General features: G+C 41.9%; 2 protein-coding genes across 9 annotated transcripts in view; one reads left to right on the forward strand and one right to left on the reverse strand.

Moving 5' to 3' along the window:
- The window catches only part of LOC105498214 (cilia and flagella associated protein 126), a 43,421-nt gene extending 31,518 nt beyond the window's left edge, over positions 1-11,903 (forward strand). The window contains exons 5-6 of one of the 3 annotated variants that reach the window (XM_071082212.1): positions 1,469-1,504; positions 11,796-11,903. In XM_071082212.1, the coding sequence (XP_070938313.1) occupies positions 1,469-1,504; positions 11,796-11,888 (129 nt within the window). In that variant the 3' untranslated portion in view covers positions 11,889-11,903. Of the gene's footprint in view, positions 1-1,468; positions 1,505-1,875; positions 1,948-2,426; positions 2,608-11,795 lie in introns of those variants that run through there. The other 2 variants (XM_011770183.2, XM_011770181.2) reach the window with 2 other exon arrangements.
- LOC105498215 (succinate dehydrogenase complex subunit C) overlaps positions 1-26,116 on the reverse strand; it is a 44,527-nt gene that overhangs the window by 9,424 nt on the left and 8,987 nt on the right. For all 6 annotated transcript variants that reach the window (XM_011770185.3, XM_011770184.3, XM_071082245.1 and 3 more), the window contains exons 3-4: positions 23,886-23,987; positions 11,609-11,670 (exon numbers count right to left, since the gene is read on the reverse strand). In XM_011770185.3, the coding sequence (XP_011768487.1) occupies positions 11,609-11,670; positions 23,886-23,987 (164 nt within the window). The remainder of the gene's footprint in view (positions 1-11,608; positions 11,671-23,885; positions 23,988-26,116) is intronic.

Genomic DNA, 26,116 nt, shown 5'->3' on the forward strand with positions numbered 1-26,116 from the left:
AACGACCTACGAGAGTTAAAACTCATGGAAATACTAGGATGTGAATAACAGTGTCTTCAGCTTTTGTCTTCCTATGAATAATACAGAATTATGTCAATTAGTTTAATCAATTCAAAAAGAGAAGACTGCCTCTAAATAAGTCAAATGTTCCCAAAATCATTCTACTACTACATATCCCCACACCAATTCTTTCTTTTCTTTTCTTTTTTTTTCTTTGAGATGGAGTCTTGCTCTGTCGCCCAGACTGGAGTGCAGTGGCACAAACTCAGCTCACGGCAACCTCCGCCTCCCAGGTTCAAGCAATTCTACTGCATTAGCCTCCGGAGTAGCTGGGACTACAGGCATGTGCCACCACGCCCAGCTAATTTTTTTGTATTTTTAGTAGAGACAAGGTTTCACTACGTTAGCCAGGCTGGTCTCAAACTCCTGACCTCAGGTGATCCACTCACCTTGGCCTCCCACCCGCCTCGGCCACTTCAGTTTCTTAAGCTCTTAAATGAAGATACTCCTGTTTCTCAGATTATTATGAGGGTTAAATAATTATGTAAATGTTTAGTAAATAATGGCTACAGCAATAGTCGTATTTGAATTAGGTGGTGTTTTTCTGATGGGTTGAGTCCTTAAACAGAAAACATAAAATGATACAGTGTCTGCATATACACAGAATAATGGTTACTTCTGACTGGTGGGATTATGGGTAACTTTTCTAACTATACATTTCTATAATATTTTCCTTCTTGGCAATATGTTCTTGTAATCAGGAAAAAAATTTTTTTTATACAAATCTCTGGGAGATCAAGGAGATCTGGAATTATTACTAGATTCCAACCCAGATATAATTAGGAGAGAGATCATGTTGGCTGGCTGCCTCACTAATTTTTCAAAAAGGCTCCACCTCTTCAAACAGGAATATTAATCAGTTAAGTCAATTGAAAGCTACTTTAGCCAAAGCTTTAATCATTACAAGTGAAAAACATATGAGAATTAAATATGAGATTTTCTGAATTCTCCTCTGATGTTCGGTATACTGGGAATCAGGAAACCGACCCCACTCCTAGAACTGGAGTGCCTCAGGAGAGTCCTCTAACAGCTAAACAATTTCAATTGGGAAAATAAAGCCACTGAAGCTGTCCCATCTAATCACTAAGAAAAATTAAATGGTGCTTTTTCTTGACTGCCAAGACCAGTTCCTGCTGGCCCCACCCCAGTTAAGTCCTATATATGTAACTGTGCAGACTGTCAGCAAGTCCTATTGTTACTTCCAGAAGTCATCATAAGCTCTTTCAGACACTTCTTCCTAGCAAGCCCCTGCAGATGTCACAGCAAATGAAAACACCTAAAAGAGCCTTCATGAAGCTGTCCAACTGATGATTAAAACTCAGTGTGACAGCATGTAACTGTTCTTTTATATACATTGTTGTTACACTAATCTCATCATGATGTATTCTGCCCATCTGCTTCCCCACAGATCTTCTCTCAAGGTCAAGAGTATTCATGCAGTGAGGTAAAGTAAAGCATTTCTGAGAAGCATCTTCTCTTCTGGTGGGAGTTTTGCCAGGTCATCCCAACTTGGTAATGCAAGGACTAGATGTAGCAGTCAGCAGCTGTGAAATAGGAAGGGCTGAGAAGGACTTTTTAAACTACAAATAATCACACATTTTCTGAGAGGTATGAGATAAACTATTCTGATTATTAATGTAAATAATAATCACCACCAAGCCTGTACTGGGAATTTCATATACAGTATTTAATTTTCATAATCCTTAACAGGCATTAAGTAGAAAAAGAAATGATAATGTAGCAGACTGAAAAGTAACTACAAGATCTCTCAAGAGAGCTCAAAGATAATAAGAACTCTTGTTGCATTTTCTACAGCCCAAGGCCTACCTTCAGGCTTGTCAAAATTATGAGAGACTAAAGTATAGAAGATAGATGGCAAAACCTCTTCTAATAACCAAAATCCAAGACCCAGAAAGCAAAATTAAAAATAAGCAGATTACAGCAAATGGAGAAATAATTTTGACAGAAATGTCATTTAGGCCAAGCTGAGGCTGGATAAACCAGAATCACACATGCACCACACACACTTCTCCACTGACTAGATAATTTGTGCCTTCCAGGTTCAGTGTCTCTCTCCTTTGACTCTAGAGAATAAACACTGAATATCTGGTTCCTTGGCCTTCTCTTTTTTCCTTTTTTGTTTCTGATTACCCATCTCCCTCTTACTGTCACCACCACTCATCTCATTCTTTGTCCCTCCCAAGAGGCAGGTCAAACCCAGATGCCTACAGGAGCCAAAGAGATGTGTGAATCAAACAGAGCAATTAAGGCCATATAGACTAGTGGTGCTCATAGAAAACTGCTGGACAGGGGAAGTATGTATGTTCCACCTAAACGCACTCAAATTTCATTTCTTTTCATCACAGTACAAAGAAACAAAGTACATCTGTTGACCAAGCATGGCCCACAGGCTGCCAGTTTGTATCCTGAGAAAGAATATAATACTACCAACTGAATTATTGCCTTACTTAATTTCAATCACATTCTGATCTTATGTCTCTAACACATTTGGGTTATCTTGATTTTTTTAAAAAAAATACCATTATTTGGTATAATTGAAACATGAAAAAAATTGTACATATTTAATGCATATGTTTTTATGAGTCTGGAACTTTCATTGATGTTTTAAGCTACACTACATTACTCAGTGGCATGCATAAACTTTTCTTTTTCTCAAATGGAGAGCAAATCATATCCACTGTGAAAGAATTTATACTAGTTTCAAGGTCTCTAAATTCTAACTGTTGCCCCATACATGGCAAAAAGGTATTATCAAGGCTGGGCATGGTGGCTCATGCCTGTAATCCCAGCACTTTGGGAGGCCAAGGTAGGCGGATCGCTTGAGCTCAGGAGTTGAGACCAGCCTGGGCAACACTGTGGAACTTCATCTCTATTTTTAAAAAATTGTTTAAAAACTAGGCCAGGCACATGGCACACCCCTGTAAACCTAGCACTTTGGGAGGCCGAGGCAGGTGGATCACCTGCAGTAAGGAGTTCGAGACCAGCCTGGCCAACATGGTGAAACCCTGTCTCTACTAAAAACACAAAATTAGCTGGGCATGGTGATGTGTGCCTGTAAGCCTAGCTACTGGGGAAGCTGAGGAAGGAGAATCACTTGAACCAGGGAGGCGGAGGTTGCAGTGAGCCGAGATTATGCCACTGTACTCCAGCCTGGGAGACAAGAGCGAAACTTGGTCTCAAAAAAATTTTTTAAACTAAAGAGAAAAAAAAAGGTATTATCCAAATTTGTGGACAAAAAAACTGAGGCTTGGTGGCAGGTGTAGTGACAAATAACTTTTTCAAGGTAAGGTCTCACAGTTAGTGACAGAGTTAGAACTGAATTCAGATCGGCCTCATTCCAAAGTCTGCAATTTTTCACTTTTTCTATATTCAGTCTGAATAACCAGGATTTCTAAAATATAACAGATGATATGTAAGAATCAATAACTAATATCCCATCTCATGACAGGCCCAGAAGAAAAACACAGTCATTTTCAAAGCCCATCAGTTACTTTATGAATCTAAATCTTTTGGCTTTTCTAGAGAATAGGCTACCGGCCTGAGCAGCAAGTTTGCCTACAAATTCAGGCAATCTCTCACGAAACTTCTGATTCTTCCATCTGACCTTGTTTTTATTTTATTTTTTTATTTTTATTTTTGAGATAAAGTCCTGCACCCAGGCTAGAGTGCAGTGGCATGATCTCGGCTCACTGCAACCTCTACCTCCTGGGTTTAAGCGATTCTCATGCTTCAGTCTCCCAAGTAGCCCAGATTATAGGAATGTGCCACCTACACCCAGCTAATTTTTTGTATTTTTAGTAGAGATGGGATTTAGCCATGTTAGCCAGGTTATACTCAAACTCCTGGCCTTAAGCGATCCACCTGCCTTGGCCTCCCAAAGTGTGGTGTTTACAAGCGTGAGCCACGGCACCTGGCCTGACTCTGTTTTTAAAGACTACCCAAAACATTCAGGACCATTCTTATATCCATTCAAGCTAATTATACAATTCATATACAGATATATGAATATCTATATATATTGGTTCAAAGCTTAAAATATCTGTTGTTTAGCATCTTTATTCTCTCTTCCTAATCTCATGCTTTATGTTATATGTTTTATCTGTTATTTACGCTTTCCTAGACTCATTCATTATTGCAGCTTCAGCTATCTGCCATTCTCAAAGCATGTACCTAATTTCAACTAGACTTTTTCTGTCACTATGAAAAATCCTGAGTATTTATTTATTTTTTTACTTATTTATTTTTGAGACACAGTCTCGCTCTGTCACCCAGGCTGGAGTGCACTGGTGCAATCCAAGGTCACTGCAACCTCTGCCTTCCAGGTTCAATCAATTCTCCTGGCTTAGCCTCCCAAATAACTGGGATTATAGCCACGTGCCACCACAACTGGTTTATTTATTTATTTATTTATTTTGTATTTTTAGTAGAGATGGGGTTTCACCATGTTGGCCAGGCTGGTCTCAAACTCCTGATCTCAGGTGATCCACCTGCCTTGGCCTCCCAAAGTGCTGGGATTACAGCCGTGAGCCACCGCACCCAGCCCTGAGTATTTTAATCCTTATGAAACCTAAGCAATGGAAGAGTGCCATTAGTCTCCTCTTTCAACCTTTTAAAACACTGTAGGCCAGGTGCAGCAGCTCATGCCTGTAATCCCAGTACTTTGGGAGGCAGAGGCAGACGGATCACTTGAGGTCAGGAGTTCAAGACCAGCCTGGCCAACATGGTGAAACCCTGTCTCTACTAAAAATACAAAAATTAGCCAGGCATGGTGGCACACACCTGTAGAACCAGCTACTCGGGAGGCTGAAGCAGGAGAATTACTTGAACCTGGGAGGAGACAGAGGCACAGAGGGCCATGATGGCGCTATTGCACTCCAGCCTGGGCCACAGGGCAAGACTCCATCTCAAAAAACACAAAAATTTTAAAGTTCCTTTTCAATAAATTCTATTTTAAAGTCAAACTAGTGTTAACATGTTTTTTAAAATTTATATATTAGCCATAAAATCTCTATAGTTAAAATAAATAATTTATTTTGTATTTATCCAGGCCAGCTTGTCCTGTTACTGGAACTAAAGAGAATATGAACTTTTAATGGCTTATCATGGTCTACAGCATGGCAATCAGAGTCCTTCACCGTCTGGCCCACTTTCTAGCCTTATCTTCCATCACTTCTCCCATAAACATAATTTTTTTTTTTTGAGTCTCACTCTGTCATCAGGCTGGAGTGCAGTGGCGTGATCTTGGCTCACTGCAACCTCCGCCTCCTGGGTTCAAGCGATTCTCCTGCCTCAGCCTCCTGAGTAGCTGGGACTACAGTCGCACACCACCACGCCCGGCTAATTTTTGTATTTTTAGTAGAGATGGGGTTTCACCATGTTGGCCAGGATGGTCTCAATCTCTTGACCTTGTGATCCACTTGTCTTGGCCTCCCAAAGTGCTGGGATTACAGGTGTGAGCCACCGCACCCGACCCCATAAACACCATTCTTAAGAAACAGACCTCAGCTGGGTGTGGTGTCTTGGAATGGTTGTAGATGCCTGTAATCCCAGCTACTTGGGAGGCTGAGGAAGAGAATTGCTTGAAACCAGGAGGCGGAGGTTGCAGTGAGCCGAGATCGCGCCACTGCACTCCAGCCTGGGCAACAGGGCAAGACTCTGTCTCAAAAAAAAAAAAAAAAAAAAAAGGAAAAAAACACAAGATTTATAAAAAGTTAGTAAATAAAATAATTACAACTGCCAGGCGCAGTGGCTCACGCCTGTAATCCCAGCACTTTGGGAGGCCGAGGTGGGTGGATCACAAGGTCAGGAGATTGAGACCATCCCGGCTAACATGGTGAAACCCCGTCTCTACTAAAAACACAAAAAATTAGCCAGGCGTGGTGGCAGGCACCTGTAGTCCCAGCTGCTGGGGAGGCTAAGGCAGGAGAATGGCATGAACCCGGGAGGCGGAGCTTGCAGTGGGCCAAGATCATGCCACTGCACTCCAGCCTGGGCTGCAGAGCGAGACTCTGTCTCAAAAATAAAAATAAAATAAAATAAATAAAATAAAATAAACTAGAATAATTACAACTTGTGTAATAAAAGCTTTGTAAGAAACAACACAGTACAATAAGAACTATGAAGGAATAGAGTACTGTAAAACAGAAATAAGGAAGCTTCTACTTTAAACATGGTGGTAAGCAAAGTGCTCTTTGAGTTAACATTTTGCTAAGATGTAAAGGATAAGAAAGAACTAACCAAGCACAGTGCAGCAAGAAGTCAGGGTGGGCATTTCAGACTAAAGAAACAAAACATGCAATGGCTCTCAGGTGGGAAATAATTTTGCCTGTTCCAATGAGTTCAAACACCAGTGTGGCTGGAGCATAGTAAGCAAAGGGAGGAATGGCAGGAATGAGTTAGGGAAGAGCCAGAGCTGGCAGGGCAAAGGCCATGGTGGATATTTGAATTTTAATCTAAGTGCTAAAGTGAACACAGTCATTGGGAGAGTCTAAGAAAGGGAGTGACATGATTCCATTTATTTTCAAAAGATTTTTCTTTTTGTTGTGTGAAAAATGGATGGGACGAGGGCCACAAGAATGCAAAGATCACAATTGCCGGAACTGACTCCATTTCAGACCAAAGGATCCAGTTTCTCTTGCCATTCGGTCCAGGGCACACTATCTTCTAAGAGACAGTTGCTATTAAATGTATCATGTTTCTCATCCTTGTTTCCATAAAGCAACACCAAGAGCATAAAGTTTCTTGAAATCCCAAGAATTCTGAGATAGGCATTATTAATATGCCTATTTTATAAGGAATAAGCTGAGGTTTAGAGAATTAGGTAATTTGCTTAAGTCATGCACCTGGCAAAAACCTGTTCCTTTGTGATTTTGATGGAGGGACCTTCAGCATTTGAAGAAAACCGTATAACTACTACTCTATAGAAAACAGCTACTATATTCTATCATGGAATTAGGAGAGAAAGTTTGGGAAAAACAGGACATATGCTGATGAATGCAAGGCCACCACTCAAAGGGGTAAAGACAGAAAAAATACAACTTTTTTCTTTTTTTTTTTTGAGGCAGGGTCTTGCTGTCATCAGGCTGGAGTGCAGTGGCACAGTTATAGCTCACTGCAGCCTTGAATTCCTGGGCAATCCTCCCTACATCAGCCTCCCTAGTAGCTGAGACTATAGATGCATGCTACCACTCTGCGCTAATGTTTTGATTTTTTTTTTTTTTTTTTTTTTTGAGACGGAGTCTCACTCTGTCGCCCAGGCTGGAGTGCAGTGGCACAATCTCAGCTCACTGCAAGCTCCGCCTCCTGGGTTCACCCCATTCTCCTGCCTCAGCCTCCCAAGTAGCTGGGACTACAGGTGCCCACCACCAGGCCCGGCTAATTTTTTGTGTGTTTTTTTAGTAGAGACGGGGATTCACTGTGTTAGCCAGGATGGTCTCGATCTCCTGACCTCGTGATCCGCCCACCTCGGCCTCCCGAAGTGCTGGGTCTTGATAGGTTGCCCGGGATGGTCTCGAACTCCTGGGCTCAAGCAATCCTCCTGCCTCAGCCTCCCAAAGTGCTCGGATTACAGGTGTGAACCACTGCACCCTGCCCAAATAATTCTTCAGTTGTGAAAAATACTCAATTCTAGCCAATACAAATGTGTGTGTGTGTGTGTGTGTGTGTGTGTGTATATATATATATATATATATATTTTTTTTTTTTTTTTTTTTTTTTTTTTTGAGACGGAGTCTCGCTCTGTCACCCAGGCTGGAGTGCAGTGGCCGGATCTCAGCTCACTGCAAGCTCCTCCTCTCGGGTTCACGCCATTCTCCTGCCTCAGCCTCCCGAGTAGCTGGGACTACAGGCGCCCGCCACTTCGCCCGGCTAGTTTTTTGTATTTTTTAGTAGAGACGGGGTTTCACCGTATTAGCCAGGATGGTCTTGATCTCCTGACCTCATGATCCGCCCGTCTCGGCCTCCCAAAGTGCTGGGATTACAGGCTTGAGCCACCGCGCCCGGCCATATTTTTTTTTTTTGAGACGGAGTCTCGCTTGTCGCCCAGGCAGGAGTGCAGTAGCACGATCTCGGCTCACTGCAAGCTCCGCCTCCTGGGTTCACGCCATTCTCCTGCCTCAGCCTCCCGAGTAGCTGGGACTACAGGCACCCGCCACCACCCCTGGCTAATTTTTTGTATTTTTATAGAGACGGGGTTTCACCATGTTAACCAGGATGGTCTCAATCTCCTGACCTCGTGATCTGCCCGCCTCGGCCTCCCAAAGTGCTGGGATTACAGGCATGAGCCACCGTGCCCGGCCCAGATGAATATATTTTTTATCATTATAGTGTATAAAAAAGTCAATATCCTTTTTTTCATTTAGTGGTGACACATATATTGAGATAATAAGGGAAACCACAGCCTAATAAATAAACTGCTCTTGTTCTTTCAGTGATTTTTAGGATTAAATCTGTTCATCAATATCACCAAACTGAGTAGAAAGCATCCATCTAGAAATTCCTTATCAATCTAAAAATTTCTTATTCTAAGTAAGCAGAAATAAAAATAATTATGAATCTACAGTTAGAATAGCCTAATCTTGAGATTTTCCCTATTATCCCCACCAGCTCAGTGCCAGCAGGTTAAAAACCAGGAGCTACATATGGATTCCTAAAAACACAAATCATCCTTATACCTCGATTCCATCATCCCTTTACCAACCAAAAGAATGAAAAAGAACAGAAATGATGCCATCAGATCTTAGATAGGAGTCTCTATCCTTATCAACAAAACTACATATATATGTCTATAAATAGACATATATAAATATACACACACACACATATATGAGATTGCAAATAGCAGAGGCTTAGATTCAGATAATTCCTGCCAATGTCTCATCAGCAGCTCCTTAAATACAGGATCCCTACACTAGAGCCACTAGCCCTACTGATGACCACGTCAGTTAAAAACATAAGTCTACAGAAGCCTAGGAGAGATCCTGCAGGGTTTCAGAAGACAGAAACAAGAGCACTTTTCCAATACCACCATTGCTTTGACAAAGCAAAAGTCAAGAGAAACTCCCTTTCCTACCTCAACAGCTCTATTTGGCACCAAATTTCTGGAGCAAGAGCACACTTACGCGCTGGGACCTGAAGGCTGCCATCTGCTCTACTCTGTACAAATGGGCCATCTCCTGGCAAGACTGTAATGATGCCTCATGTGATGAATAAAACTTAGGCATTGCTCCCAGGCTAAAGTACCAAAAGAGACGAGATGGAGGGGCTCAGACAGAGCTTTACATAAGGTAAAACAGTGGGGCTTCTGTCTCTCAGGTATATAATTTCATACCGATTCTAGGCAAGATATTTCCTCTTATTCCCTAGGATGAGGTTAAAGACATACTAAGGGGCTAGGCACAGTGGCTTACGCCTGTAATCCCAGCACTTTGGGAGGCTGAGGTGGGCGGACTACCTGAGGTCAGGAGTTCAGAAACCCCATCTCTACCAAAAATACAAAAATTAGCCGGGCATGGTGGTGGGTGCCTGTAATCCCAGCTACTTGAGAGGGTGAGGCAGGAGAATAGCTTGAACCCGGGAGGCTGGTCTCATGAGGCTGCAGTGAGCCAAGACTGTGCCATTGCACTCCAGCCTGGGCAACAAGAGCGAAACTCCGTCTCAAAAAAAACAAAAAAACAATAAAACAGACATACCAGGGAACTATCCACAGGAGAGAAGAGTTTGTACACACAGCAGGGATTTACACACTGTTCTAAGTCATAAGCTCATTTTCCTTTGCCAGCAAAGGTCCTAGGACTATCAACTTGGAACAGAAGTCTTGTTGAATATGTACTAACAGTTCATTGGAGCACTTCTTTTAGAAAGCACTCCACTATTCCTAGTTTGCATCTGTTCTCCCTGTGGATATATAAGGGCTAGATCACCTTTGCTGGGAGAGAACACAAGTTCCCCCAAGGTCTCATGGAGACTAATAGAGAACAAACTCAGATTTACCTATGCAACACTCTAATGTCCGATAACCTCTTCTTGCTCCCACTGAACTGAATAGCATTGCACAGAAATGCCAGTTGAAATACAATACTAGTTAGGCAGTTATTACAGTCAGTATGCAGGGGACCAAAATAAGATACTTCTAGAGCCAGAAAGTATGATTATAAACAGAACAGAAATTTAGGACACAAATATATAAAACACATTAACAAAAAAGAGAGTGGTATTCATTTTGTAGTCACCAAATATTTACTAAATTATCTACTGCATTCTAGGTACCATACTAGATGATTAAAAATACAAACAGATGCAGTCTAAGCCCTCAGGGAACAGACAATCCTGTAAGGAAGAACAACAATGAACAAGTAAATGACAATCATGATTATGAAAGAAAAACTAGAATGCTTTGAGAGTGTGTATCTAGGGAACATAATCTAGTTTTTGTTTCTGGTTTTGGTGGGGGTAGGAGAGCAAAGTATGCTATAAGGCTAAATAAAGGAAAGCTAAGAAAGTAAAAATATGTTACATGCATATTCTTGTGAGAAAATACATAAAAATAAAAAAGCAAAAATGTCTATGTCACCAGCACCAGCCAGACATAATTTTTAAATCTAGCTGACCCTCTTGTAAAGTATATCCCTACTGTGAAGATACACCAGATCCCAGAAAACTGATTATAATTGGCACTCCACATAATAAACCTTCCTACCTAAAAAGGATGTACTAATTATCTAAGACCAGTAAACAATTCACTCTGTAGCTGCAGTTCATATTATATAAATGAATGAATAGACATTCTGATCTGTAAATCAAGATTTTGTGAGACTGGCCAGTGAGCTAGTCTTTCGGGGACTGAGCAAGTCTAGGTGATAAGAATGGGTGCTAAAACTGACCTTCTGGAAAAATAAGGTTGATGATTTATCTTGGACTGTGTTCCATCAACGATCAGTCAGCCAGCCCATCTCTATTACATTTCTCTGCTCTCTATAATTTCAATAAATACGATATCAGGAAGTGCTAGGGAATGGTTTAAAAATTTGCTAAGAAACTAATCTGGGCTAGGCGCAGTGGCTCATGTCTGTAATCCCAGCACTTTGGAAGGCTGAGGTGGGTGGATCATGAGGTCAGATCAAGACCATCCTGGCTAACACGGTGAAACCCTGTCTCCATTAAAAATACAAAAAATTAGCCAAGCGTGGTAGCACGCGCCTGTAATCTCAGCTACTCGGGAGGCTGAGGCAGGAGAACTGCTTGAACCCAGGAGGCAGAGGTTGCAGTGAGCTGAGATCGCGCCACTGCACTCCAGCCTGGGCAACAGAGCGAGACTGTCTCAAAAAAAAAAAAAAAAAAAAAAGAATCTGAGCACAGTGTAAACTCATAATTAATTGTTAAAGGGATGAAGGAACAATAAACTTAAAAGAGATGTATTGTTCCCTCTAAATCAAGTGCTGAGTTTCAAAGGAAGCAGAGACTAGGACCAGTGAAACAGCCAAGTTTTTCAAAGAAGCCCATGTATGTGTGTAAAAACATATATACATACCTGCACTCAAAGCAATACCAGTGCCACGGTGGCAGATGGACATCGCCATGGGAAGAGACCAACTGTAAAGGAACACACAAAGACAATTTTAAAAAGGAAAAGATACCACCATAGTAGAGAGTCTATCTTTGCAAAAATATAAACTAATTCTGAAACAGGCACTTTTTTTTTTTTTTCCTGGATACAGATTCTCACTCTGTTGCCCAGGCTGGCAGCGAGCGGCACGATCTCAGCTCACTGCAACCTCCGCCTCCCAGGTTCAAGCAATTCTCCTGAATAGGTAATATTTTCTTAAAAAAAAAAAACAAAAAAAAACAGCTTTTGCGTTCCTGTGTTTTCATTTTTTTTTACCCTGGGAACAGAGTCTTGCTCTGTCGCCCAGGCTGGAGTGCTGTGCCACGATCTCAGCTCACTGCAACCTCTGCCTCCCAGGTTCAAGAGATTCTCCTGCCTCAGTCTCCTGAGTAGCTGGGATTACAGGCACCTGCCACCAGGTCCGCCTAATTTTTGTATTTTTAGTAAAGAGGTTTCACCATCTTAGCCAGGCTGGTCTTGAACTCCTGACCTTGTGATCTGCCTGCCTCAGCCTCCCAAAGTACTGGAATTACAGGTGTGAGCCACCGTGCCCAGCCATGTTTCTACTTTTTACTTTAAAAATACAAATCTGGGGCCGGGCGCGGTGGCTCAAGCCTGTAATCCCAGCACTTTGGGAGGCCGAGACGGGCGGATCACGAGGTCAGGAGATCGAGACCATCCTGGCTGACACAGTGAAACCCCGTCTCTACTAAAAAATACAAAAAAAAAAAACTAGCCGGGCGAGGTGGCGGGCGCCTGTAGTCCCAGCTACTCGGGAGGCTGAGGCAGGAGAATGGCGTGAACCCGGGAGGCGGAGCTTGCAGTGAGCCAAGATCACGCCACTGCACTCCAGCCTGGGCGGCAGAGCGAGACTCTGTCTCAAAAAAAAAAAAAAAAAAAAAAAATACAAATCTGGGCCAGGTGCGGTGGCTCACGCCTATAATCCCAGCACTTTGGGAGGCTGAGGCGAGTGGATCACCTGAGGTCAGGAGTTCGCAATTAGCCTGATGAACATGAAGAAACCCCATCTCTACTGAAAATACAAAATTAGCTGGGTGTGGTGATGCATGCCTGTAATCTCAGCTACTCGGGAGGCTGAGGCAGGAAAATCGCTTGAACCCAGGAGAAAAAACAAAAAACAAAACCCTGTATCAGGATTAGGTTAAAAAAAAATAAAGAAAGAAGAAAACAGATTTACGGAGAAGGATCCCTACCTTTACCAGACTGCATCACTGATAGGGCTAAGGAAAAAAAAAATGATTATAACTCAAAACTCCTTTCCCAAGGAGAAACATGAGTCAAAGACACTCATTAAAGTTGGAGGTAGTGTAGTGGCTCACACCTGTAATCCTAGTACTTTGGGAGGCCAAGGCGGGGGGTGGGGGGGGGGTGTTGAGTTCAGGAGTTCAAGACCAACCTAGGCAACATAACGAGACCCCCATCTTCACCAAAAAAAAAAAAAAAAAAAAAAAAAAAAAAAAATTCTGGGTGTGGTGGCAGAGGCCTGTGGTCCCAGCTACTTGGGAGACTGAAGTGAGAGGGTCACTTGAGGCCAGGAGCTCCAGGCTGCAGTGAGCTATGACTGTGCCACTGTACTCCAGCCCGGGGTGGGGAGAGAGAGACAGAGATCTTGCCTGCAAATAAATAAATACAGTTGGTACAATTAGAAAGTAATCACTATAGGCCGGGCGCAGTGGCTCACACCTGTAATCCCAGCACTTTGAGAGGCGAGGTGGGCAGATCGTGAGGTCAGGTGTTCAAGACCAGCCTGGCCAACACGGTGAAACCCTATCTCTACTAAAAATACAAAAATTAGCCAGGTGTGGTGGTGCATGCCTGTAATCCCAGCTACTCAGGAGGCTGAGGCAGAGAATTGCTTGAATCCAGGAGGCGGAGTTTGGCATAATCATGCCACTGCACTCCAGTCTGGGCGACAGAGCACGACTCCATCTCAAAAAAAAAAAAAAAAAAGAAAAAAAAAGAAAGTAATCACTGTAATACCAACTGGGTCCCTCTGTTTCTCCAGGTATAACACCGATGGAAGAAAACCTGAGTTTCATTTATCCACAGTTTCATATAATATATGGTCATCCTTGAATCCTCCCTTATTATATGCCCCAAAATATCCAAACTGAACATACCACTTATTTCCTAATAAATTACCTATCCCAAATGTTTATATCCAATCTTCTAGATTTAGTATATAGTTCTTAATCCACAGTAGTTCTGAAATACTTTTTGTCATCAAACCTCTTTTTAAATTATGAATCATCAACTTTCCACTGAAGGACAACCAACATTGTTATTCTAGACCTAGTTCTCATGCTCAAGAGAGAACTGGTGGGTAAAATGGAAAGAACAAGAATCTCTGAAGAAAGCTAACACTCACTTTGGAATGTTAGCTTAGACAAAGAATACTTAGCGTAATCAAACCATATCTTCAACACTTTAAAGAGAAATAAGGAGGTTAAAAAGATCTCAAAAGAAAATTCTGCCTACATAATGAAAATGGTCACAGTAAGAAAGGAGTATTTCCAAATAAATTAAAAATATTAATACTAGCTAGATACCACTCTGATCAACTCAGATTTAACAACAGAAATATAAAAGGTGGAAGAACAGCCACATAACCAAGGACAGAGAACGATGACATAATTTGGTAAGAAGAATCAGGAGACCGAAACCCAGAATGAGCTGAGGCTTGCAAAAATTTCAAGGACAACAAAAAAAAGCTTTTAAAATTGTATTCTGACACAGAGAGCCTCCTAACTGGGATGAACAATTTTATGCTAATTGATGACAGAGTGTGAACAGATTGCACAACTATTTTATTTGTCAAAAAGAATGATTATCAGCATGAAAAAGACAGAACAAATATTGATTTGAAAGACTTGAAACCCTAAAGAGGTGAGGAAATTGGAAGATTCCAAACAAACTTGGGGCTCTGAGACCAGATGAATCAAATCCCTTGACTGAAAGAGCTAATAGAAGAAACATATGCACTGTTCTGGAAATGTTTCAGAAATACTGATACAGAAAATGGGAGTCATATAATATGAAACTGCTGAATTCAAATGTTACCCTAATTTTCAAAAACGGTTAAAATCATAGCCCGGCTAGCCCAGTAATGACAAGCTAAAATATTTTGTTTTCTAAAAATAACCACAACATTATTTCCAGTCCTCCATGATCTTCCAGAATCTTGTCATTTCTCATCAAGCAAGTATTTAGCTTCTACCCTTGAACCTGGGCAGGACTTGATGACCGACTGCCTCAAAAGTAGAATGCGGCAGAAGTGATGCTGCATGACTTACAAATTCTCCTTCCTTCCTCATGCTATGTGGAAACCCAAAGTAGCCTACACAGATATGTGAAAAGACCTATGTGGAGAGAAAATAAGGGCCCCATCCAACAGCCAGAATCAACCCAAGACATTTGAGTGACTGGATCTTCAGATTAATTCAGGCCCTAGCCTTTGTGTTTTCCAGCTGAGGCCTCAGGCATCATGGAGCAAAGACAAGTCTTCTTCACTAGTCCCTGTTTGAACATTAGGTAAGAGTCTAGTATAGAAAATCAAGATGTGGCCAGGCACAGTGGCTCATGCCTGTAATCCTAGCACTTTGGGAGGCTGAGGTGGGCAGAATGCCTGAGCTCAGGAGTTTGAGACCTGGGCAAGACGGCAAAAAAAAGTCAAAAAAACCATTTCTACAAAAAATACAAACATTAGCCGGGCGTGGTGGCATGTGTCTATAGTCTCAGCCACTTGGGGGGCTGAGGAGGGAGGACTGCCTGAGCCTGGGAGGTTGAGGCTGCAGCGAGCCGTGATTACGCCACTGCACTCCAGCCTGAGTAACAGAGGGAGACTCTGCCTCAAAAGCAAAAAAACAATAAAAAATACCTCCAGAAAGTAAAAACATTTCTCCAACAGCCAAGACTGCCAATGGCCAATAAGTACATGAAAAGATGTTTAACATCACTAACTGTTTACTTCTAGGCCTCTTTCAAAAAACCCAAAAAATGGGTAATAGAAAATATGACTTCAGGTATCTCAGATATCTTTCCCTGACATGCCAATCTGGATATAGCCCTGTGTTCCCTGCTGCTATTTTTCCCCCAAGTATGTCTGGAGTTACATAACCAGAAAAGCAAATAAGGTAGTGAAAGACTCACCTCACCAACCTACAACCATTCTTTATATGACCTACGAAAAAAGGCCAGGGCTTTAAATACAGATTCAGAATAATTTGGGATGCTCTTTTGTCTTTTTCATTATAATTATTCCCTAAAACTTTTTTATTTTTTTTTGAAACAGAGCCTTGCTCTGTCGCCAGACTAGAGTGTAGTGGCGCGATCTCGGCTCACTGCAAACTCCACCTCCCGGGTTCAAGCGATTCTCCTGCCTCAGCCTCCCGAGTAGCTGGGAATACAAGCATGAGCCACCACCGCCAGCTAATTTTTGTATTTTTAGTAGAGACAGGGTTTCACCTGAGATCAGGATGGCCTTGATCTCTTGACCTTGTGATCCGCCCACCTTGGCCTCTCAAAGTGCTGGGATTACAGGCATTGAGCCACTGCATCAGGCCTTCCTAAAACTTTTATCTCTTAAAAAAGAAAGTTTCACGATTGAGCAGCAAGAAATGAGATCACTTATTAGCCTCCTTCTGTTTTAGTGGCAAGTCCAGTTTCTACAAACAGGATTATTCCTGGAATCTGGCTTGGAAAAAAACTGAAGGATTATGGTATTTGTGGAGGTGGTTAAAAAATGGGCAGACTCACTGGCAGGAACCCAAGAGAGTAGCAGAGCTCAAGATGCTTTGCTGGGTTAGCCCAAAAAAACAAAAAGCAGATTTACAGGGACTTATCTTCAAAGACATCAGCAAAAACCACTGTCAATGCCACTTCTGAAGATGAGATAAACAGAGATGTATGTATATATGTATGTATGATGTATGTATCTACTTATATATACACACATGTGGTATGTGTGTGACAGAGACTGCATACACATATATGCTATCTCTATCCACAGAGAGGGCCTAGAAGCAATGACATCCTAGTAGCAATGAGCACATCTAGCACCCAGACACTGATTTCCCAGGAGTCATTTTGAAGAACTCCTATTGGCCAGGTCTGGGACAATCTGAACACCAAAATAAATAATAACGAAGTATAATCCTTTGGGGAAATTAATGCTTGATCCATGTTATCCTTGAGTCCATACTGATAAAGAAAGCAAGCTTTACCCTATCGCAACAAATAAATCTAGAAAATATTATTATAATATATAAAATTAGTAACATTACATTTGGCAACTATCACAGTAATAAATGATTTAGGCAAGTACCTCCAACAGATACTGGTGAGTAAGTATCTCATAAGAAAGAATATTTAGGTTTCAAAGTATCTCCTGCCAAAATATGTATTAATAAATAAAACATCCTTATTCAGTAACTTTACAGGAGAAATCTAGCAGACACATCTTAAACAGTGACAAAAGTTAACATCACCAGTAATGGGTTAAATCAGCAGCAGCACATGCCTCCTGATACAGTGTACTGACAGAAGTATAGTATTACTGCAGGCGTATTCTTGCCAAAAATGTATAAATCATGAAACACCAAACAAACCCAAATTAAGGAACATTCTAAAAATGTCCAGGTCATAACAAATAAGGAAAGACTAAAAATCTCTCCCATACTGTAGGAAAAAGAAACATGACAACTAAATGTAATATATAATTCTAGGTTCAATCTCAGGCCTATAAAGGACATTAATAGGAGAAGTGGCAAAATCTGAATGGAACTAAGGTTTAGATAGTAACACTGTGATGGCTGTACTTTGGAGACTGTCTTGCAATTGAGGAAATGCATACCCAAGTATTAAGAAGTTGTAATAGGCAGAATAATGGCCTCCTTAAAGATGTCCATGCTCTAATCTCTAGAACCTATGAATATGTTACCTTTTATGGCAAAGGGGAATTAAGGTTGCAGATGAAATTAAGGTGCTAATAAGACAACCTTAAGATAAACAGACTAGGCTGTGTGTGGTGGCTCACACTTGTAATCCCAGAACTTTGGGAGGCCAAAGTGGGAGGACAGCTTGAGCCCAGGAGTTCAAAGCCAGCCTGAGCAACATGGCCAAACTCCATTTCTAGAAAATATTTTAAAATTAGTCAGGCATGGTGGTGCATGCCTATAATCCCAGGTACTTGGGAGGCTGAGCTGGGAGGATCACTTTAGCCTGGGAGGTCAAGGCTGCAGTGAGCCATGATCATGCTCCACAAGTTTTATTAAAAACTTGTAGAAAACTTGTGCATTTCAGCCTGGGCAACACAGTGAGACCCTGTCTCAAAAACAAAACAACATAGACTATCCTAGATTATTAGGACAGGCCCAGTGTAATCATAAACGTCTTTAACAGCAGAGGAGAGAAAAGAGAAAAAAGAAAAGCAGAAGAGGCTCACAGAAGAAAGGCGTCAAAGAAGAAATGAGATGACGGAAGCAGGGTCAACATGATGTGACTGAGGAACTCAATGCAGCATTGCTGGTTCTGAAGACTGAGGAAGGAGGGCAGAAGCCAAGGAATTCAGAAAGCCTCTAGAAGCTAGCAAAGGCAAGGCCATGGATTCTTCCCTAGGGACTCCAGAAGGAAACAGAACCCTGCCAACACCTTGATTTTAGCCCAGGGAGATCTTGTCAGACTTCTGACCCACAGAACTATAAGGTAATAAATTTGTGTTGTTTTAAGTCAGTAAATTTGCAGTAATTTGTTATGGCAGCAAATAGAAAATCAGTATAGATTGCGGTGACTAGAAGAGGAATGCAGCTGTAATGAATACCCAAAAATGTGGAAATGCCTTTGAAATTGGGCAGTGGGAAGGGACTAAAAGAATTTTTAGGACCATGATTTTTAAAAAGCCCAGACTGCCCTGAAGAGATTTTAGCAGAAATATGGATTTTACCAGTTGTGCTGGTGAGGATGTGGAGAAACTGGAACCCTTATACACTGCTAGTGCAGCCACTTTGGAAAACAGTCTGGCAGTTCCTCAAAATGTTAAACATAGGCTGGACGCCATGGCTCACGCCTGTAATCCCAGCACTTTGGGAGGCTGAGGCAGGTGAATCACAAGGTCAAGAGATCGAGACCATTCTGACCAACATGGTGAAACCCTGTCTCTACTAAAAATACAAAAATTAGTTGGGTGTGGTGGCGCATGCCTGTAGTCCCAGCTACTCAAGGGCTGAGGCAGGAAAATCACTTGAACCTGGGAGGTGAAGGTTGCAATGAGCTGAGATTGCGCCACTGCACTCCAGCCTGGTGACAGAGCAAGACTCTGTCTTAAAAAAAAAAAAAAAAAAAAAAAAGTTAAACATAGAGTTACCATATGATGCAATAATTCTACTCCTAAAAAAAAATGTTAAACATAGAGTTACCATATGATGCAATAATTCTACTCTTAGGTATATACTCAAGAGAAATGAAACATATGTGCACACAAAAACTTGTACACAAATAAATGGTCATAGCAGCATTATTTGTAATAGCCAAAAAGTGGAAACAGCTCAAATGTCATTCAGTTTATAAATGGGTAAATAAAACATTGTATGTACATACAATGAAATATTATTCGGCCATAAAAAGGAAGAAAGTACTGATATATGCTAAAATATGGATGAACTCTGAAAACATTATGCTAAGTAAAAAAAGCCAGTCACAAAGGACCATATATTGTATGACTACATTTAAATGAAACATTCAGAATAGGTAAGTTTATAAGATGGAAAGTAAATAACTGATTGTCTAAAGCTGGGACGAACAAAGGATTGGTGGTGATGGCTAAAAAATGTAGTGTTTCTTTCTGGAGTGATGAAAATATTCTAAAATTGGCTGGGCAGGGTGGCTCATGCCTATAATCCCAGCACTTTGAGAGGCCAAGGCAGGCGGATCACCTGAGGTCAGGAGTTCGAGACCAGCCTGGCCAACACAGTGAAACCCCCATCTCTACTAAAAACACAAAAATTAGTCAGGCGTGATGGTGCACATCTCTAATCCCAGCTACTTGGGAGGCTGAGGCAGGAGAATCACTTGAACACAGAAGGCAGATGTTACAGTGAGCCAAGATCATGCCACTGTATTCCAGCCTGGGTGACACAGCGAGACTCCACCTCGAAAAAAAAAAAAGAAAAAAAGAAAATATTCTAAAATTGTGGTGATGGCTGAACAATTCTGCATTTAACAAAAGCCACTAAACTGTATGCTTTCAATATGTGAACCATATGATATACAAATGTATTTCAAAAAGGAAAATATGAATGTCAATTCAGCTAGTAAAGGCTCAGAAGGAAATTAGGAACATGTTATTAAAAACTTGTGGAAAGGGGATCCTTGTTACATAGGGGCAGAAAGTTTAGCAGAATTATGTCCCACAATAATGTGGAAAGCAGAATTTACTAAAGTGGCAACCTGATTTCTTTTTGCTCTTTATAGTAAAATGTGAAAGGAAAGAAACAGACTGAGGGAAGAGCTGTTAAATAAAAAGCAAGCTGAGCATGGTGGCTTGCAGCTGTAACCCCAGCACTTTGGGAGAAAAAGGTAAGAGGATCGCTTGAGCTCATGAGTTCAAGATCAGCCTGGCTAACATATTGAGACCCTGTCTTTACAAAAAATTAAAAACTAGCCATGTGTGGTGGCATGCACCTGTAGTCCCAGCTACTGAGGAGGCTGAGTCAGGAAGATCACTTGAGCTCCTGGGAGTTCAGGGTTGCAATGAGCTATGATCACATCACTACTACACTCTAGCCTGGGTGACAGAGTGAAAGCCTGTCTCTTAAATAAAACAAACAAACAAAAAAACAGGACTTAATGATTTGGGAAATTCTCAGCCTTCCCAGCAAAAATGCCTGTAATCCCAGCACTTTGGGAGGCCAAGGTGGGCAGATCACAAGGTCAGGAGCTTGAGACCAGACTAGCCAACACAGTGAAACCCCATCTCTACGAAAAATACAAAAAATTAGCCAGGTGTGGTGGTGTGTGCCTGCAATCCCAGCTACTTGGGAAGCTGAGGCAGGAGAATAGTGTGAACCAGGGACGCGGGGGTTACAGGGAGGCGGGAGTTACAGTGAGCCGAAGTTGCGCCATTGCACTGCAGCCCTGGCGATAGTGCGAGACTCTGTCTCAGAAAAAAAAAAAAGAAAAAAAAAAAGATATTCACTGTAAAGGCCTGGTACAATGGCTCACACTTATAATCCCAGCATTTTGGGAGGCCAAGGCAGGCAGATCACTTGAGCCCAGGAACTTGAGACCAGCCTGGGCAACATGGTTTTACAGAGATGGTGAAACCCCGCAAGATTCTTTTTTTTTTTTTTTCTCCTGGAAACAGCCCAGGCTGGAGTGCAGCAGCACCACAATCTCACAATATCGGCTCACTGCAACCTCCACCTTCCAGGTTCAAGAGATTCTTGTGCCTCAGCCTCTCAAGTAGATGGGACTATAGGTGCACCACCACACCTGGCTAATTTTTTGTATCTTAGTAGAGACAGGGTTTTACCATGTTGCCTAGTCTGGTCTCAAACCCCCGAGCTCAGGCAATTCACCTGCTTTGGCCTCCCAAAGTGCTAGGATTACAGATGTGAGCCATCGCACCTGGCCCCCACAATGCTCTCAAGAATGTTATACCAACAGAAATACTGTCAGCATAGACTAAAAGTGACAGAGAGAAAATGAAAAGAAGACTGTCATACCCCAAAAATTCTACAAACAAAAAAGAGGCTGTTAAAAATGACTAGCTGTTGCCGGGCGCGGTGGCTCACGCCTGTAATCCCAGCACTTTGGGAGGCCGAGGCGGGCGGATCACAAGGTCAGGAGATCGAGACCACGGTGAAACCCCGTTTCTACTAAAAATACAAAAAATTAGCCGGGCGCGGTGGCGGGCGCCTGTAGTCCCAGCTACTCAGGAGGCTGAGGCAGGAGAATGGCGTGAACCCGGGAGGCGGAGCTTGCAGTGAGCCGAGATTGCGCCACTGCACTCCAGCCTGGGCAACAGAGCGAGACTCTGTCTCAAAAAAAAAAAAAAAAAATGACTAGCTGCAAAAGCATGTGTCACCTTTCACAAAGAAGGATAGCGGATGGAGCTATAAGCCCAGAGGGCAAAGCCAATAGCCGCAAAGGATTATTCTCAAGCCTTGAAATCAAATGGTGTTTGCCTGGCTGAATTTCAAACTGGTTAGAACCAGAGACTCCTTTTTTCCTTCCATTTTCTCACATTTTTTCTTCTCTTGACCTGCCACTTCAGGACACACTTTCTCACTTTTTGAGCAGGAATGTCTACAGTTGTTATACTATATCTGTCCCACCACTGTATTTTGGGAGTATGTAACTTGTTGCTTTAGATTCACAGATGAAGAAAAAATGTTCCTGAAAAGGGATTATACCCAGAGCCTCACCCATACCTAGTTCAGATGGGGAGATTTAGATGAAATTTTAAGACTTTGAGATGAGGCTATAATAGGTTGAAACTTCTGGGGCCACTGGAATGTGGTGAATATATTCTGTCATGGGACAGACATAAACTCTTGAGGGCTAGAGGGTAGACTGTGGTAGGTAAAATAATGCACCCACCCCTCTGGAGATGTCAATGTATTAATCCCCAGAACCTGTGAATATATTATCTTATATCACAAAAAGAACTTTGCAGATATTATTAAATTAAAGACCTTGAGATGGAGGCATTGTCCTGAAATATTTGGGGAGGTCTAAATGTAATGACAAGGGTCCTTGAAAGGAGAAAAGGGAGGCAGAACAAGTCAGAGTGATACAAAGTGAGAAGGACTCTGCTATGGCTTGCTTTGAAAATAGAGAAAGAATGCCACAAGCCAAGGAATGTGGATGACCTAGAAAAGCTGGAAAAGGCAAGGAGCCTCTGGAAAAGAATGCAGCCCCTGCAAACAACTTAATTTTAGCCTAATGAGACCTGTCTCATACTTCTAACCTAAAGAATGGTAAGACAGTACATCTTTGTTATTTTAAGTCACTATGTTTGTGAAACTTATCGTAGCAATAGAAAACAAATACAGGGACCGAGCGTGGTGGCTCATGCCTATAATCCCAGCACTTTTGGAGGCTGAGATGGGTGGATCACTTGTGGCCAGGAGTTTGAGACCAGCCTGGACAACATGGCAAAACCTCATCTCTACTAAAAGACAAAAATTAGCCAGGCATGGAGGCTCATGTCTGTAATCCCAGTTATTCAGGAGGCTGAGGCACGAGAATCGCTTGAACTCAGCAGGCAGGGGTTGCAGTGGGCTTAGATTGCACCACTGCACTCCAGCCTGGGTGACCAAGCAAGACTCTGTCTCAAAAAAATAAAAAAAGAAGAAAACGAATACAGGAATAATACTTGGATATTATCATCATTGCAACTTCTTCTTATATCATTCAGACATGTTAACGAGCTGGGAATCTGCTTGTTAGCATGTCTGAATAATTTAAGAAGTTGTGGCCGGGCATGGTGGCTCTCACCTGTAATCCCAGCACTTTGGGAGGCCGAGGCGGGCAGATCACTAGGTCAAGAGTTCGATACCATCCTGGCCAACCTGGTGAAACCCCATCTCTACTAAAAATACAAAAATTAGCTGTCCGTAGTGGTACGCGCCCGTTGCCCCAGCTACTGGGGAGGCTGAGACAGGAGAATCGCTTGAACCCAGGAGGCAGAGGATGCAGTGAGCCGAGATCGCACCACTACACTCCAGCCGGGCAACAGAGCAAGATTCTGTCTCAGAAAAAAAAAGGAGAATTATTTGCAAAGTTGCAACTTCTATATAACTTCGCATATATACTATATACCTTCCATATAAAAGTATATGGGAACTCTGTATGTTATTTCTGCAATGTTTATGTAAATCTGAAATTGTTTCAAAAATTTTTTAATTAATGGGAATTATATTTTGACTTACTAGAATTTTCTAAATGGTAGTTTTGAAAAATAGATTACCCTTGTAATGATAGAAGATAGAATTTAGTCATCTCCGTATTAAAAAGGCATAAGATAATTCTTATGTTATCTCCCTCTACCCTGAAGAGTTCACCTCATCTACATAGCAGTATTTTAGTTGAGTAAAAGTGAGGGAAGTATCAGGTAGGCCAAAGATCAACCTTCAGAACTTTCACCCACTACCTCTAGATTCTCTGGCTCCAGAGTCCTTACCTGTAGATAGTGATGTGGGGAGATACAGGACGGTTTGAACTTATATTCTTATTCCAGAACCGCTCCATCTCTTCTTTGGCTGTGGTTCCCAAAGGAACAGCACTAAAATAAAACCAGAAAGTTTGAAAAGAACTGAAAGTAAGCTTGGTTTAGTATTTTGCATAATGTTTTGTTAAGTCAATATTTTACAATACTGGCCAGAAGCATGGTGGCTCACGCCAGTAATCTCAGCACTTTGGGAGGCTGAGGTGGGTGGATCACCTGAGGTCGCGAGTTTGAGACCAGCCTGACCAACATGGAGAAACCTCGCCTCTACTAAAAATACAAAATTAGCCTGGTGTGGTGGTGGGCGCCTGTAATCACAGCTACTCGGGAGACTGAGGCAGGAGAATCGCTTGAACCCAGGAGGCAGAGGTTGCGGTGGGCCAAGATTGCACCATTGCAGTCCAGCCTGGGCAACAAGAGCGAAACTCCATCTCAAAAAAAAAAAAAAAAAAATTTTGCAATATCTTTTTAGAAAAGGTTTTGTTAGGGAAGCAGGAGCCTAGAAGACCCAGAGTGACACTATTTTAAAATCCACTCCATCTTGTTATAGCAACACAAAACAGAAAATAATAATAAAAATAAAATAAAATAATAGGCCAGGCACAGTGGCTCAAGCCTGTAATCCCAGCACTTTGGGAAGCCGAGGTGGGTGGATCATGAGGTCGGGAATTCAAGACCAGCTTGGCCAACATGGTGAAACCCCATCTCTACTAAAAATAGAAAAAAATTAGCCAGGCGTATTGGCGCATGCCTGTAATCCCAGATACCTAGGAGGGTGAGGCAAATCGCTTGAACCTGGGAAGCAGAGGTTGTAGTAAGGCCAGATCACACCACTGCACTCCAGCTTGGGAGACAGAGCAAGACTCTGTCTCAAAAAAATAAATAAAATAAATAAAAATAAAATAAATAAATAAAATAAACTCCATCTTAAAACTAGCAAAGCACATTCCTTGCCAGTGACAACCCACAGTTCTAAGATGTTTACAGCTAAGGAAACAGCTTGGTAATACCTGCAAGGACAAACTGCAACAACATAAAGTCCAGATGTCCCAATACCCATAACAACATATGCTTTAAAAATAATTACAGTCACGCTTTGATGTACTTACACACTAAAATGTCAAGGATACTTTTCTTTAAATCAATAATAAATTTTGTCATGCTCTCTGGTCCCCTGCATGTAGGCACAGTTTAGTTTAGTCCTTACATAGACAAGATCTCTATATAAGGAAAACTTAGGCCAGACATGGTGGCTCATGCCTATAATTCCAGCACTTTGGGAGGCTAAGGTGGGCAGATGACTTGAGCCCAGAAGTTTGAGACCAGCCTGGGCAACATGGCAAAACCCTGTTTCCACAAAAAATGCAGAGAAAATTTAGCCAAGCATGATGGTCTGAGCCTGTAGTCCCAGTTACTCAGGAGGCTGAGGTGGGAGGATCTCCTGAGCTCAGGGAGGTAGAGGCTGCAGTGAGCTGTGATTGCATCATGGCGCTCCACCCTGGGCAACAGAGCAAGACTCTACCTCAAAATATTTTTAAGAATTGGCCAGGTGCAGCGACTCATGGCTGTAATCCCAGCACTTTGGGAAGCTGAGGCAGGCAGATCACAAGGTCAGGAGTTTGAGACTAGCCTGACCAACATGGTAAAACTCCATCTCTATTAAAAATATAAAAATTAGCTGGGCGTAGTGCTGTGCACCTGTAATCCCAGCTACTCAGGAGGCTGAGGCAGGAGAATCACTTGAACCCAGGACGTGGAGGTTGCAGTGAGTCCAGATCACGCCACTGCACTCCAGCCTGGTCAACAGAACAAGACTCTGTCTCAAAAAAAAAAAAAAAAAAAAAAAGACTAAAAATTTAAAAATTAAAAAAAAAATAAAACCTTAAAGACCTAAAAAATATATAAATATATACATATATGTGTGTGTGTATATATATATTAAAAAAAAAAAGAGAGAGAAGTAAAAAAGAAACTTAAAGACAGCATGTTCCCCCAGTTGTTTTCTGAGGACACCCTACTATATAATTGAGTAGTTTCTAATAAACTTGCTTCTTTCACTGCACTTTGCTACTCACCTTGAATTCCTTCCTACATGAGATCCAAGAGCCCTCTCTTGGGGTCCGGGTCAAGACCCCTTTTCTGATAACAGTATGGTGGGCTGGATAAACCCACAGTATTAGGAAAAC

This window comes from Macaca nemestrina, chromosome 1 (assembly GCF_043159975.1).
Source record: "Macaca nemestrina isolate mMacNem1 chromosome 1, mMacNem.hap1, whole genome shotgun sequence".
NCBI lineage: Eukaryota > Metazoa > Chordata > Mammalia > Primates > Cercopithecidae > Macaca > Macaca nemestrina.